Here is a 13505-nt window from a genome sequence, read left to right on the forward strand (position 1 = left end):
TGCCGTTTTATGCATTGGGGAACAAAAGTAGCAGGAACGCGATGCATTTCTCCGCAAAGTTCGGGAATTAATATCTCGAAACTGATGTCATCCTGAGAATTCGTTCCAAGTAGATCCGCCTTGCGAACTCCCCGCCAAGAATGTGTAAATTGCAGTACGTGCCATAAGGTAATCAGCTAAAAAACTTAATTGGCGATTTTTGTTAATTTGTCAATTATGCATTTCCATTTTTTGTGCAAGTAATGTCCGCCTCTTCGAGTAGACCAGCTCATCATGGACTAGAATTGCGGTATCTGCCACACAGCCAATTTAAAAAAAGATTCTGGAAAGTGTTCGCCGAGACACCCGGTATTCATAAGAAAGCTCTTACGCTAGAAGTAAGATCAAACGCCAGCAAATCGTGATGTTGGACATATTATTATAGAAGGCGGCCAGCCAATAAAAAAAAAAAAAAAAAAAAACACTTTAGGAACGAAAGTGTTTGTGAGTTCGGCACCTGCATTCGACCTCAAAGCTTTTTGTTCGCAAGGGCTGTTTGCCACTGGCCAGCAGCCATTGTTAACGTGTCCAGCATCACGATTTACTGGAATTTGCTCTTACGAACAGCTCTGGCGTAAGAGCGTTTTTGAAATACAGGCCGAGATCACTACCAGCGGCGGAAAACGTGCGCCAGTGCGTGATAGTAGAGTGTTTTAGCTGAGCGCTTGCTGTCCGCTCCGCTCAGACCGGCATATGCTAGCAAATGCCACACAAACACTTAGCGGGGACGCAGTTGCGCTTGCGCACAACGTTCATACCGGCAGCGGAACGAAGATCGCATCCCTCGCTCCGCTACAAAGCCGACTGAGCGGAGCGTGACAGCGCGTCCACTATGGCCTATTCGTCGTTTTGCAGCCGAGTTGATAGCGCGTCGCTCGCGTCTTGGCAAGACGCGCTTATCAAATGCGAAATCTACGCAGTTCCCTGCAGTATCTCAGAGCTTGAAATCTGAGCGGAGCGGAGCGTAAGCGGCGCTCGGCTAAAACTGTCTAGTACCGCTGACCAGAAATGCTTTCAGAGCACGGGATCCGGAAAGAAATTATATTTCGCCGTTGCCACTGCATCTCACCCTAAAATGGAAACGTGCGCCACCACGCCAGCGATGCAGCGAAGAATTTAACTTTTGCTATTACGGTCGGATGTACGAGGAAACTAATTTGCAAACTAAGTATCATTTATGTAGTGGTATTATGGCACATGCGATTTCGCAATCAATGCAATGCATTCTTCAAGGTGCGACCACTTTCCCTAAGTGATGCTGTGTTTAGTGCCAGCTTCCAGATACTTGGTCCCAAAAATGTGCCACGAAACACTCCACGTCGTATGTTGTACCGAGCAACCTTCTTCATGTCTTGGGCACACAAGACTACTTGGAAATCCGTTGTATTTAGCGGCACATTTTGGGGTAAGATAATTTGAAGCAAGCATTAGTTGAAAACATGTCACCTAACGCAACTGAATCATTATATAACTTCGTAATTGCGTTTTACTCATTCACTAACACCCGTGCAGGCTAACATAATGTTTCCTATAGAACGTCAATCATTTTTTATCTTTACTGCATTATACTAGGTATTTTTTCGTCAGTATACTGGCTGAAACATGTGACCTTCATATCTGTTCTGGTCGCTTCTTGTATCGATTTTTTAGGTAATAAAAAGTTTACCTTATGTTAGTTAATATTGAAAACAGTGCCCTGTTGAGCCCACGGTATTATCTGATTGCCGTAAATCAGCGAGCCATGGTGTCTATAACGCCATCGCCACGAATCGGTGGTTAATTACCTCCGGCTGTTATCTCTCTTTTGTGTGTGTGTGTGTGTGTGTGTGTGTGTGTGTGTGTGTGTGTGTGTGTGTGTGTGTGTGTGTGTGTGTGTGTGTGTGTGTGTGTGTGTGTGTGTGTGTGTGTGTGTGTGTGTGCGCGTGTGCGTGTGCGTGTGCGTGCATTGACTGTAAAGCGTTCCTGTCGACGACAAGAAGTGGGTAGTTTTCAGATAAAGTGACCTTTGTCTTTGTGCGTGGATTGCCAAGACGCACCTGTGCGCGTGTGACAGTTAGTCGAGGTCTGCTAATGCACCAGGTGTGTTATTTCAAAACACAAAAGTGGGCCATAATCATGCAACTACACACGTCAAAAAGCCCACGGGGATAAAATGCAGTTGTTAGCACGTTAACGAACCGCAAATGTTAATCAATTTGCAGCTGCAATGCGCAGGTGTCTGGGATCACACTTCATACATCCGCCACTCAGAGAACGCCGCTTGTTGATTAAAAAAAAGGCTACTTGAAGAACAAAGGAAGTAATAGCAGCTCATTTTCCCGTATGTATACGCCCATTTTCGATAGTTCTCACACGCCCCTATAGAATGCGTTCACTCTCCTTGGGAACTAGAGTCAATGGAAAATTTCTGGTGACTGTATTTGGAACAAAGAGTAAACGCACTCCAACGGGTTGTGTTAGGACTATATACGGGAAAAGCAGTTGCCTTTTGCTAGCAGTTCCATTGTTCTTGGAGTGCATATAACCTTGCGCGATGTTGCGGTTGTGGAGGACTGTAACAGGGCCACACCATTCCAAAAAGACGAAACGGCCGTGCACGCATGCGCGACACACAGTAACGTCGCCTTACCTCACTGAGAACCGACCAAACCAGCCGGAAGAAAACCTGATCGAAAGACACGCGACACACGGAAAGAGAAGGAAGCATCAATGCCTGAGGCAGTGTCCCTTATTTTCACATGTAACACTTTCATTTGAAAGCACTCATGCTCGCAAGTATTTCAGCAGTTCAAACTACCACTACCACTAAATATAGGATCGTCCTTGGACGATGTCACACGTCGACATCTGACCTACCGCTTGCCGGTAAGACCTTTTCTTTTCCTTTCTTTTTTTTTTTTCTTTTTTGTATCTGGCTGGCTTCACTGCTTTTTTTTTTTTTTAATATAAAACAAACAAAATTCGCGAGCAGCGATCCACATCTTCATCTCCCGTGGCTCAGCTCTATAATACAGCCAATAATGTTCGCATCGTTTGGTCTCAGCCACAACTTCATCTCAAGTACCATCTTTGTCGAAAGTACGCAAATGTCGGCGCGTGTGACCGCAACTTTCTGGAGGGGCTACGCCAGGAGTTTCGGATTTACAGGACGAGAGGAAGATTTGCCCCTTTTCTTTGAGGTTATTTTAGGCTTCGAGCATATATAGTCGCGAAGCCCCACAGCACGGCGCGGCGATCACGCACGCAGTCACCTGCGCTAATTTGACAAAGACTGTGCATGAACCAGTATAAAGCTGGAAAAGGATCCTGAGCTTAAAGAAAAAGGTAGAGCAGCACGAGGACTCTCCTCACGGGAGCGACAAGCTATCGCACGCTCCAGTTCAGTGGCCTTCGAACTATACAGGGTGTTTCAGTTAACTTAGGCCAAACTTTAAAAACCATGCAAATGCTGCGTAGATGGACAAAACCAAGGTAATGTTGTTTGCCGTCGCTTGGGGATATTCAGATTATTTTTTGCAGTCTGCCTAATTAGATAATTAGTCATAATTAATTAATCAACTTCTCAATTATTACAATTAGATGAAAAGTGTCAATGAGAAACTTGTAGAGCAACATGAGTAACTCTTGATACATCTTTCTGTTGCTCAATACGTGCTACATAAAAGTATTTTTCCGAGCGTGAAAGATGCCCGCGAATACACGCAAAGTGCCTCGAGCGGCCAGTCGCGCGGCAATTTTACGTGTATTTGCGCGCTCCTTTCACGCTCGAAAAAAACACTTTTACGTAGCACGTATTGAGCAACAGAAAGCTGTATCGGAGTTTTTCATGTTCCTCTACAATTTTCTCATTGACACTTGACGCCAAGCCAGCCATGCTGGACAGTGCAACTAACCTGCCGAAGCGCACGGACTTCTTGCGCTTGCCATCCCACTCTTCGGCGGGAAGCGCTGCCAAGGGCGCCTGAGACGAGCGTGGCGCCACCAGGGCGTTGCTCAGCGGCGGCGCCATGATGCTGCTGGGTGCCACGACGCCCGTGGGCTGTGCGCCCATCTGAATGAACAGGCTCCGGTTGCTCATAACGTCCAGCACCGTCAGCGACGTCTCTTGGCGCGTGGTCACCGGCCAGCCGTTGTCCTCCACAAACCGGAACTCTGGCCGCCCAGCCCTCTTGGGTTCGTGCAACTGCGTCGGGTCAGCATAAGACAAGTTTCTTTTCATCGGTTCACTTGGCTCTATAGCGATTCGCGATTTCTGAAGACAACCAGCACCAGCACATGCTGCATTCACAAAGGGCCCAGTTTTCAGAAAGATTATATGTATATAATGGAAAAGTCGCTGCAGTGGTTGCGTTTTGTGGTGCCGCAGCAAAACATCGCGAGGATTATCTGCAACGACTGGAATGCGGTGAGATTGTCTAAACCCGTTTTATTGCGATAGCAATTATATGGTCACTCCAAGCGCATTCTTGCCGTCGCCGTCGTCGTCGCCGTGAGGTTCCGTATAAAGTCCAACGGCGATAAAACCGTCGCCACGCGCCGTACGCTGTGCGTGCGAGGGTGAGCCAGCAACCGCAGTTTAATCTCACGCACGCGAGAGAGGAAGAGAGAGGAAGGCGGCCGGAAGCGCGCGCGGTCTTTGTTCGCGCGCGAGGCACGGGGAAGAGGCCGCGGGGGGGGGGGGGTGCGTTCTGCTCTTGCGGCTGCTGTGCACGGAGCTGCCGCGCGGGCGCCTCATCTTCAAAGCGGTCTGCGATGGGGACAAAGTGCATGCGCCGAGTGCCGGCAGCTTCGTATGCGCTGTGCTTTCGACGTTTAGCGAGAGCCAGCGCGAAGGTCAATTTGCTCGCTGCCGCTGGCGCGCTTTCTCACTCCAGTGTGTTGATGAGTTTCTGCGGTCATCGAGCGAGATGTGTTCATGTTTACATGTGCGCGCATGACACCGTGCTTGTTTATTTAGTTAGTAATACGGCTGATAAAACTTTATACGGCTGATAAAACTACCATCCTTACTTCGTATAGCTCTCTACTAATTTGCTGTCGCAATCGATGCTTCGCCTTTAGTGCGAAACTGCGACTTTTTTTTTTTTTTTTTGCTAGCTGCTCGCACAGCCACTTCCGGCCTACGGCCGTAGGCCTACGCGGTAGCTATACGGCCTACGCAACGTTCACATTCGCGCCTAAATTGTCTCATGCACGTAATCTTCCTCTGCTTAAACGCGCTTTCATTTGGAGTCAGTGGACCCACGGCTCACCATGAAATTATGCACAGGTGCGTTTCAGCGAACACGTTCAAAAATTTTTAAAGGTTGCCTGTGGCAAATAGCACAATTCTATTTCGTGAGCTGGTCTTATTCGAAGAGGCGGACATTACTTGAAAAAAAAATTGAAATGCATACTCACCTAATGAACAAAAATTCACTAATTGAGTTTTAACTAATTACCTTATGGCTCATATTACAATTTACTAGTTCTAGCCGTGGAGTTCGCAAGGCGGATCCACTCAGGATTCACACGAATTCTCAGGATGACACCAGTTTCGAGATATTAATTCCCAAACTTTGCGGAGAAATGCATTTGCGTTCCAGCTGCTTTCTTAACAAAACGTCGTTTTATGCATTGAATCACAAAAGTAACTGAAGTGACAAACTATATTGGTGATAGTGGAAGGTAAACCATTCCACTGCCTTCTGGCTGGCGGAATGCTTCTATGGGCTGATGACGCTGCTGCAAGGGTATACGCCGTATCATCGACTGATCTCAAAAATCAGGCTATGAAAAGATCGGCCAGCGACTGTTGTATTTAAAAAAAAAAGTTAGTTTTGCCCTAGTATCACCGCAAATAAAAAAAAAAACGTGAAATAATTTGTGCAAATATGACAATCGTAAACAAGATGTAAAAATGGGGAATTTTACGGTAAAATTGTAAATATTGGCAGGTATGGGTTAAATGTTCGCTAACGTGCACCCTTTGCTCGGTGCACGATTTTTTTTTCTTTTTATGCATTCTGTCTTCATCGGAATGCAGCCGCCGCAGCCGGGAATCGAACCCGCCACTTCGCGTTCAGCAGGAGACATGGCGGCAGGTGGCGCAGTTCTTCCTTTCTTCTTAGGAGGTATATCGTATACGGTGGTGTCTTGGGGGCAGTCGCAAAGGTGAGATGAGTTGCCTTTTCGTCCACTTTCATTTCCCTTTTCCTTATTATGCTTACATTCCAATTAAAAGAAATAGTTAACTTCGCCTATACTTTCCTTGGCTTGACTGTCTGTTGACTTCTAGTGGTTGTGTAACTAACAACAATCTAATCTGAGCCGTTCGGTTCCCCTGATTCTTTTCGTTCTTTGATAAAGAAGATATATGGTTTATTCAGAAGGGAAAGAAGGCACCGTAGAGGAAGGGACCACGCAGCTTATCCCTTTTAGCGCACGGCCCTCGGGCGGGAAGATCGACGCATGTAAACGAGATCCGCACGCTCCAGACCAACTTGTCCGGTGAGCGCGCGCGATCCGCGAGAGCCATGGGAAACGGAGTTGCATCACGTACTGTAAGCGACCGTTAGCGAGAACGAGACAAGCCGCGGCCCGAAGGTTGAAAGGGACCCACTCAATCACGCGGCGGTCGTCTTTCTTTCCCTGCCTGTGCGGAACTCCTAAACCCGGTTGCGGACAATGCATGATGAAGCTGTCTTGGCGCAACGCCTTTCTCGCGAGCGGATGTCGGACACACACACACGCACGCACCACACCGCATGTACTGTACATTGCAGCGCGGCGCGCTGCTCATAGTAGCAAAAATTAACTCCATCCTACGCCCTAGCTAAGTTATCGGTCACTTTAGCTTATTGACCGCCTTAACTTATCGGCACTCGGCTGTTTGCAGTCTCCTACAGCCGGGTGCAGGCGGCCGGAAACAGGCACACATGTATCCAAGTGACCTTGCACTTTGAAACAACTCCAAGTATCGCGGTCAGCTTCCTTCGGTGCTTCGAACAGGCTATTTCGACAACTTTCGGGTGTGCCAGCCACCACGCCATCCTCTGCGCGTCTCGCTATATACGCGTCATGACGATGTTTCACCGCGAACCGCATTGGCGCGGCGACCCGCTCACTGTGAGTGCCTCGGCGGCCCTGCATAGACTTCTTGCAGAAACAGTGGGATTATGCAAAACTGTTCGCTCTAAGCGAGTGCTCACTCTGAATGAGGCCTTTGTAATCGATTGTATACATCGCGAGTAAATGACAGTTTAGGAATAACAACAGAGGAGAAGGGGAACCCTTGGTGTCTGATTTTTGTTAGTCACAACAGATAATTAAGCTCACAAGAACTGAAACTTCGGCAAGTTTGCACCAATGCACGTTGCCTAAATAGCACAAGGAAGGCGAAGACAGAAGAGAAAACGACACCTTCAATCTAACTTCAAGCTAAAGTTAACTTCAACTATAAAGTTAACTTCAAACTTCAAGCGCTAATCTGAAACTTAAAGTTTACTCCCGACGAAAATCACTTTTTTTCTGACCAACGACAGTATGGTTACAATAGAATGACGAAGGCGGTATGACGATTACATTATGATGATAATGCGATGATGTCACTGAGGTGATGACAATGGTATGACGACGTTCGTGTGACGACGACGGCGTGACGAGAGTGGGACCACGACGGCCATCACAACGACGAACACATAACTCAAGCTATTCGACAACTTGGACTACTGGGTCAGAACGGCATCACGAGAGTCAGATCGTGATGATAGAGCCAGATAGATAGATAGATAGATAGATAGATAGATAGATAGATAGATAGATAGATAGATAGATAGATAGATAGATAGATAGATAAATAGATAGATAGATAGATAGATAGATGTATAGATAGATAGATAGATAGATAGATAGATGGATGGATGGATAGATAGATAGATAGATAGATCGATCTCAAAACGGCTGAAGTAGGCAAAGAATGCTAATCGCATTAAAAAATATTATACCACTCCCTCTAAAGGTACGCGCGCTTCACCGAATAAGCTGAATATACATATATGACCTTCCATGTTCACGTGCTCGTGCAGAACAGCGGTACCTGATCAATGATGGCCTCCCGGAACTGTCTCAGGGCAGCGTTGTAGTCGCTGTAGACAAACCCCAAGGAGCTGCCGCCCGTCGACATGACTCCTATCCTCGGCTTTTCTGAAAAGGACAAGAAAGAGGGACAGTAGATGTGTATAGAGTATATGGAGAATATATAGAAACACGGAGATAATAAAGCAGAAGGGCAATGCTTCAACTTATAAACATATTAAAATATACGAGTGGTGATTATAGCAAAGACAGATCATTAATACACACAGAACCAAGAAATACGCAATCATTATTACATTAGATAGTTAAAAAAGAGAGAAAAAGAAAATGGAATTCGATTTCTCTCTCCCAACACATCACATCACTTACAGACAGGAGAGGAGCACCACAGACGAGAGACGAGTTCCGTGGCAGAAAATAATTCCAAATCAAGTTGGTGGGCCTCGCCTTCACGACTATCCAAAGCTATAGCTTTTCTAAAGATCATTGCTCTCTGACTCGCAGCAGCTACCAGGCGTTCTTCTGTTGAAGACGAGCTCCTGGGTTCGACTGCCGGCCGCGGTGGCCGCATTCCGATGGGTGCGGAATGCAAAAGCGCTCGTGTACCGCGCATTGGGTGCACGTCTTGAGCTCTGCACTAGAACATCTGCCACAGATAGCTCAGGAAATAAATGCGCAAAGTGATAACAGGCGGCGACTTGTAGGGCCTGCTGTCGCTGTTTGCAGTTATCTAATTTCCGGAAGACGAAACAGAAGCGGCTACCAGGCATGCCATCTTTCGTTGGCACGCAGCCACGGCCAGGGGCGCGTTTACGGGGTTGCCCTCATTTGGCTGTATTTTCCTTCATCCATTTTGGTAAAGCAGCGGCGTTCTTGCGAGTAAACATCTTCGTCGGCTTGCCCGTAAACATTTGCAATGAACTCCGCGTGCACGCGTGTGAATCACTGAAGCAGATGTCAAAAAAGAAAGCCTGCCAAAGAGCTGGATTCAAGATGGTGACACTGGCTGGCTGGTTATGCGTTCCGACGAACAAAAACATAAACGTATATGTTTTTTTTTTTTTTTTTTGTAAACCGTTCATCGCAAGCTTTTATTTATTTTTTGTAATTCTATCACTTCGTGCCTCGTGCACTGCCCTATCCACACCCTATCCACACCGGCCTCCATCCGGTGTGCATCGCGGTCCATTTAATGCCTTCCGGCCGTCCACCTGCCAAACAATTAAGTGCAACGGAACTGTCACACACTTGAATTATTGTCATCTCCTGACTTCGCACGCTCGAACGACTTCGGGACGTAGTGAGAAAGGTTCATCACCTGTGGCTTCTGCGTGCGTCTGCTTTGATACAGAAAAACGCGTGTATATATATATATATATATATATATATATATATATATATATATATATATATATATATATATATATATACAGCGCTCAGCGATTGCAAATCGACACTCGGGGAGCGTGGCTCACGGCCCTTTTTGCGCCAGCGGTGGCCACTGCGGACACCGACTTGATGAATTTTCGTATTACATGAAAGCAAAAGCCTTTGTGATGTGACTGCATTTTGTCCCCCTAGCAGTCACCCAGCGCTCACCAGGGGCGCAAAAAGCGGCAGTCGTCGCAATGCGGTTTCAATCGCTGAGCGCTGTACACGATCGCAAACAATTTGTACGCGGACTAATAATGAAGCAAACGTATACTTGCACTAAAATCGAAAGCAGGCAAAATAATCTCAAAGGATGCTGTTTCGAGCCTCGAGTCAGCTCAACAACAGTTTGCGCCGGGAAGATCGGAGAGAAACGACCAGAAAGACAAATCGATGGGTATAAGAAACTATGTTAATGTCGCCGTTTATATGTAATTATTCCGCTTATAACGAGCGGAAGAATGTTACGCGAGTGGGCGCGTGGCGCGAAAAACGTTCTCTGCTCTCAATATACTCAAATCGGGAAACGTTTACGATCGGACCACCGGAACAAACTATACAAGGGCAATGCACGCTAGTCTTCCATTGTTGAACGTACGCCTCCATATGCAAATGCACTATAAAAAAAATTTGGAATGCGGAAAAAAGTGGGCAAACAGAAAAATGCGTCAAGAGACAGCGTGAGCGAGGACGGCACGAAGAAAATTGCGTGTGATAGCGCTCGCGGAACAACCACACTTGAACAAATTACACTTTTTACCACGCCACCTACCTGCATCTATACAGCTATATGATTATTGAGACATATTTTCGAAGTTGCAGAAATACTATACCACAGGCTTCTCGCGCGTACAAGGATGACTCTTAATAAGTATGGAGGTTGGGAAACACTTATATTTTAATTTTATACTAAAGTTGGTCTCGAAAGGTCGAACCTGGCGTAATCGATATCATCGTGACGCCATGACGAAATTTCCTGACTTCGTGTAGCAATAAGACTAGGTATGATGGTGCTGCTCAGAAATAAATAAATAAAAAAAAATGAAAATCTAACGCGCGTCTTGGAATCTATGTGAAGCGGTTAATGAAATGCTATAAATTTGCCAATTACTGCGTGCTACGCAATGTGACGCGCGGATCATCTCAAAGAGCAAGTTGGCGTTGGCACGATACAATATACGTGCGATTGCGGCCTAATGGTTAGAGCTTCGGACACGTAATTATACAAGACAGCAGCAGCAAAAACCGTACCTGACGCCCGAAATCAGTGTGACAAGTCTAAAATTGTCCCTTTCCCTTCCTTACACTTCAATCGCGTCGTCATATTGCCTGTTTATGTCTTTACTTCATGGCGCGTACTATCATCCGAAATCAAGGCACACATTATTGAAGCCACTTAACCAAATCTCAACGCGTTCAAATCACTCCCATCCAATTGCAAGCATATCTGCCCGAACATGATCAGCTCTTACAAGTTCGTTTTTTCCCTGACGCTATAACTATTTGGAATTCAGTAGCCGACGATATAGTAATATGCTCTGACCGCAAATCTTTCAAGAAAAAAAAAAATAGGGAGAGAGAGAGAGAAGTCGAAAATGCCATGTCAGTAAGTACTTCTTTAAATAGTCTAGCTTAATGTAGAACGAAGCCGGACGCATTAATTAAAGTATGTACTTCGTACCCACATAACTATGACCTCCGGCGAGCATCAACCCGTCCGTGCGTGAATGCTACACGCGATGCCTTCCTCGAAGATACGAATACTGCTGAGTCGTACTATAAATGTAATACTGTATACTGTGATTTAACCCTATAGCACTCAATGTGTTATGCATGCTAAGCTGTTTTGATACCTCAAAATTCTGATTTACGCACGGCAAACTTAACGCATAGCCTATAGTAGCGCTTTTGATACGTTGGAGGGAATTTTCACTCGTGGATATAGTTCAGTAAACGTACTAATTGATTCAATACTGCATAATTAGGTTTTAACTAAAAAATGTTCGTGTGCAACAAATGTACTCTCCGTGGTCATAAATACAGGTGAACAAGTTGTTCTAATTTTCCTTGATGGGAAACTGTGTTTGGGCATTAGGACTGCACGAATATTTTTGAGTAAAACGCTGTTTTATGCATTGAAGCACAAAGTTAACTGGAACGCCCGTGCATTTCGTCGGAAACTTTGAAAATTAATATCTCGAAACTGTTTCAGTCCTGAGAATTCGTTCCAAGTGGATATGCCTTGCGAACTCACCGGTTATAATTCGTACATTTAAGGATGCGCCGTAAAAAGGTAATTAAAAGTTAATTAGCGTAATTACGTTAATTATTCAATTCGGCGTTTTGATTTCTCAAGGAAGTAATCGAGTAGTTTAGATCAAGGATTATAATTGTGCTATCTGCCACAGGCAATTTTTACAAATTTGGTGCAGCTAAAATGAAACACCCTGTAAGTGCCGGACATGTGTGCATACGTCCTAAACTGTGTTTAAATTATGAAGCTGCGTATATATCTCAAAAGAGTTTGGACTCGAGCACGCGTCCCATTCGTTCCTAATAATTTGTTGCTGTTTGTTTAATAACTGCACACCGATGGAATCCTAATACACAGCTGAAAATGCGCACATGTACACATGTACACATGCCACAAACACGCAAACATACTAACTCTAAAAAAAATGTCAACAAGAGAAAAACAAACTAAATCAGGAAACGCGACTTGTACCCGCGTCAAGTAAGAGTTCATGTACAACTGTACAATAAAAGCGCTACTATATAGACGTATAACACACGAACGTCATTTTTCAAGTATATATACTCGAGGCAACAAACAGTCAATTCACAAAGAGCGCATGCATATTTACAATTCAAAGCATATTAATAAGATTGCTGGCTACCGGGAAATACCGGAGGTCTGCGCAGACACATCCCTGTTTGGTAGGGTATAACCATGAACCAGTGTTGTACAGAACCAGTTCCTTTTGGGAGGAACGGAAGAACGCCACCGTTCCGTTGATGGTCGGTGGAATTGTAACGGTAACTCGTTAGGTTTACGAAGAAACGGCAGAGGGAAAGGCGTTCCTTCTGTAAACGTTCCACGGCACTGAACAGACGCACGCACGTACGCAGCGCATCATGCAGCTAGGGCGGATGGGCGACTACGGGAGGCGCAAAAAACTATCGCTTGCCTGTCACGTGACTATGGTGAATTTTCTTTCGTGAGTTCTCCATACATATATCATTAGGCTTCAAGATTGCATGTCACGTGACGCTCCTTCCTGTAGTTTCCTCCATGCCTGCCTGTCGGACACTAACATCGAGATGTCTCTTGCCGAGTTCAAACAAGGGTCTTTACTAAATTGAGAATATCTATTCTGGACATTCCTTTTTCCAATCATACTGCAATATTGAATCAGCATTCATTAAACGCCTATGTATTGTTCCTTTCGATGCGGTTTCTTGTGCAAGAAATTTAATTATATCTTCCTGAGACATTACACATTGCCTTCAACTTTTTTTCGAAATTCACTCGAAGTGATGACGCAAAATATTCACTCGGTATAAAGTACGGTGCATGTGTAACTGTAAAGAAGTGGTTTAATCATGTCCTTGCCCTCCGCTTTCGAGAAATTTGACAATAAATTGGTCTAGACCTCTGTGTCGTCCCAAACGGCCAAGAGACTTCGAGGCGTGTTTCGAAGTCACCGAGATTGCGTGAAAATACCGAACGCGGCAGCAACATGGCAATGTACTACACGTAGTTCCATTTTCGTCTCAGCGTTTAAACAATGAAATGCAGTTTTTAGCACAGCTAACATGAGGAGATGATGGAGACAGTCATTTTTTTCACGTACATGGACACGGAGCTTTTGGCATCTATCCATGGTATTCAAATTTTAAAAATGGTTTTTCAAGTTCATGATCTAACAGTAGACAATAAAAACCACCTTGAAGAGTGA

General features: G+C 45.3%; 1 protein-coding gene across 1 annotated transcript; it reads right to left on the bottom strand.

Annotated features, from left to right (window-relative positions):
* Positions 1-1996: 1996 nt before the first annotated feature.
* On the bottom strand, positions 1997-8392 carry LOC119435450 (uncharacterized). Its single transcript, XM_037702305.2, has 3 exons — positions 8117-8392; positions 3933-4222; positions 1997-2704 (listed from the first exon to the last, which is right to left on the bottom strand). Exons 1-3 carry the CDS (start codon positions 8201-8203, stop codon positions 2665-2667), a joined length of 417 nt encoding a protein of 138 aa, XP_037558233.2. The 5' UTR covers positions 8204-8392; the 3' UTR covers positions 1997-2664.
* Between the last annotated feature and the right edge of the window lie 5113 nt (positions 8393-13505).

This window comes from Dermacentor silvarum, unplaced genomic scaffold, assembly GCF_013339745.2.
Source record: "Dermacentor silvarum isolate Dsil-2018 unplaced genomic scaffold, BIME_Dsil_1.4 Seq713, whole genome shotgun sequence".
Classification (NCBI taxonomy): domain Eukaryota; kingdom Metazoa; phylum Arthropoda; class Arachnida; order Ixodida; family Ixodidae; genus Dermacentor; species Dermacentor silvarum.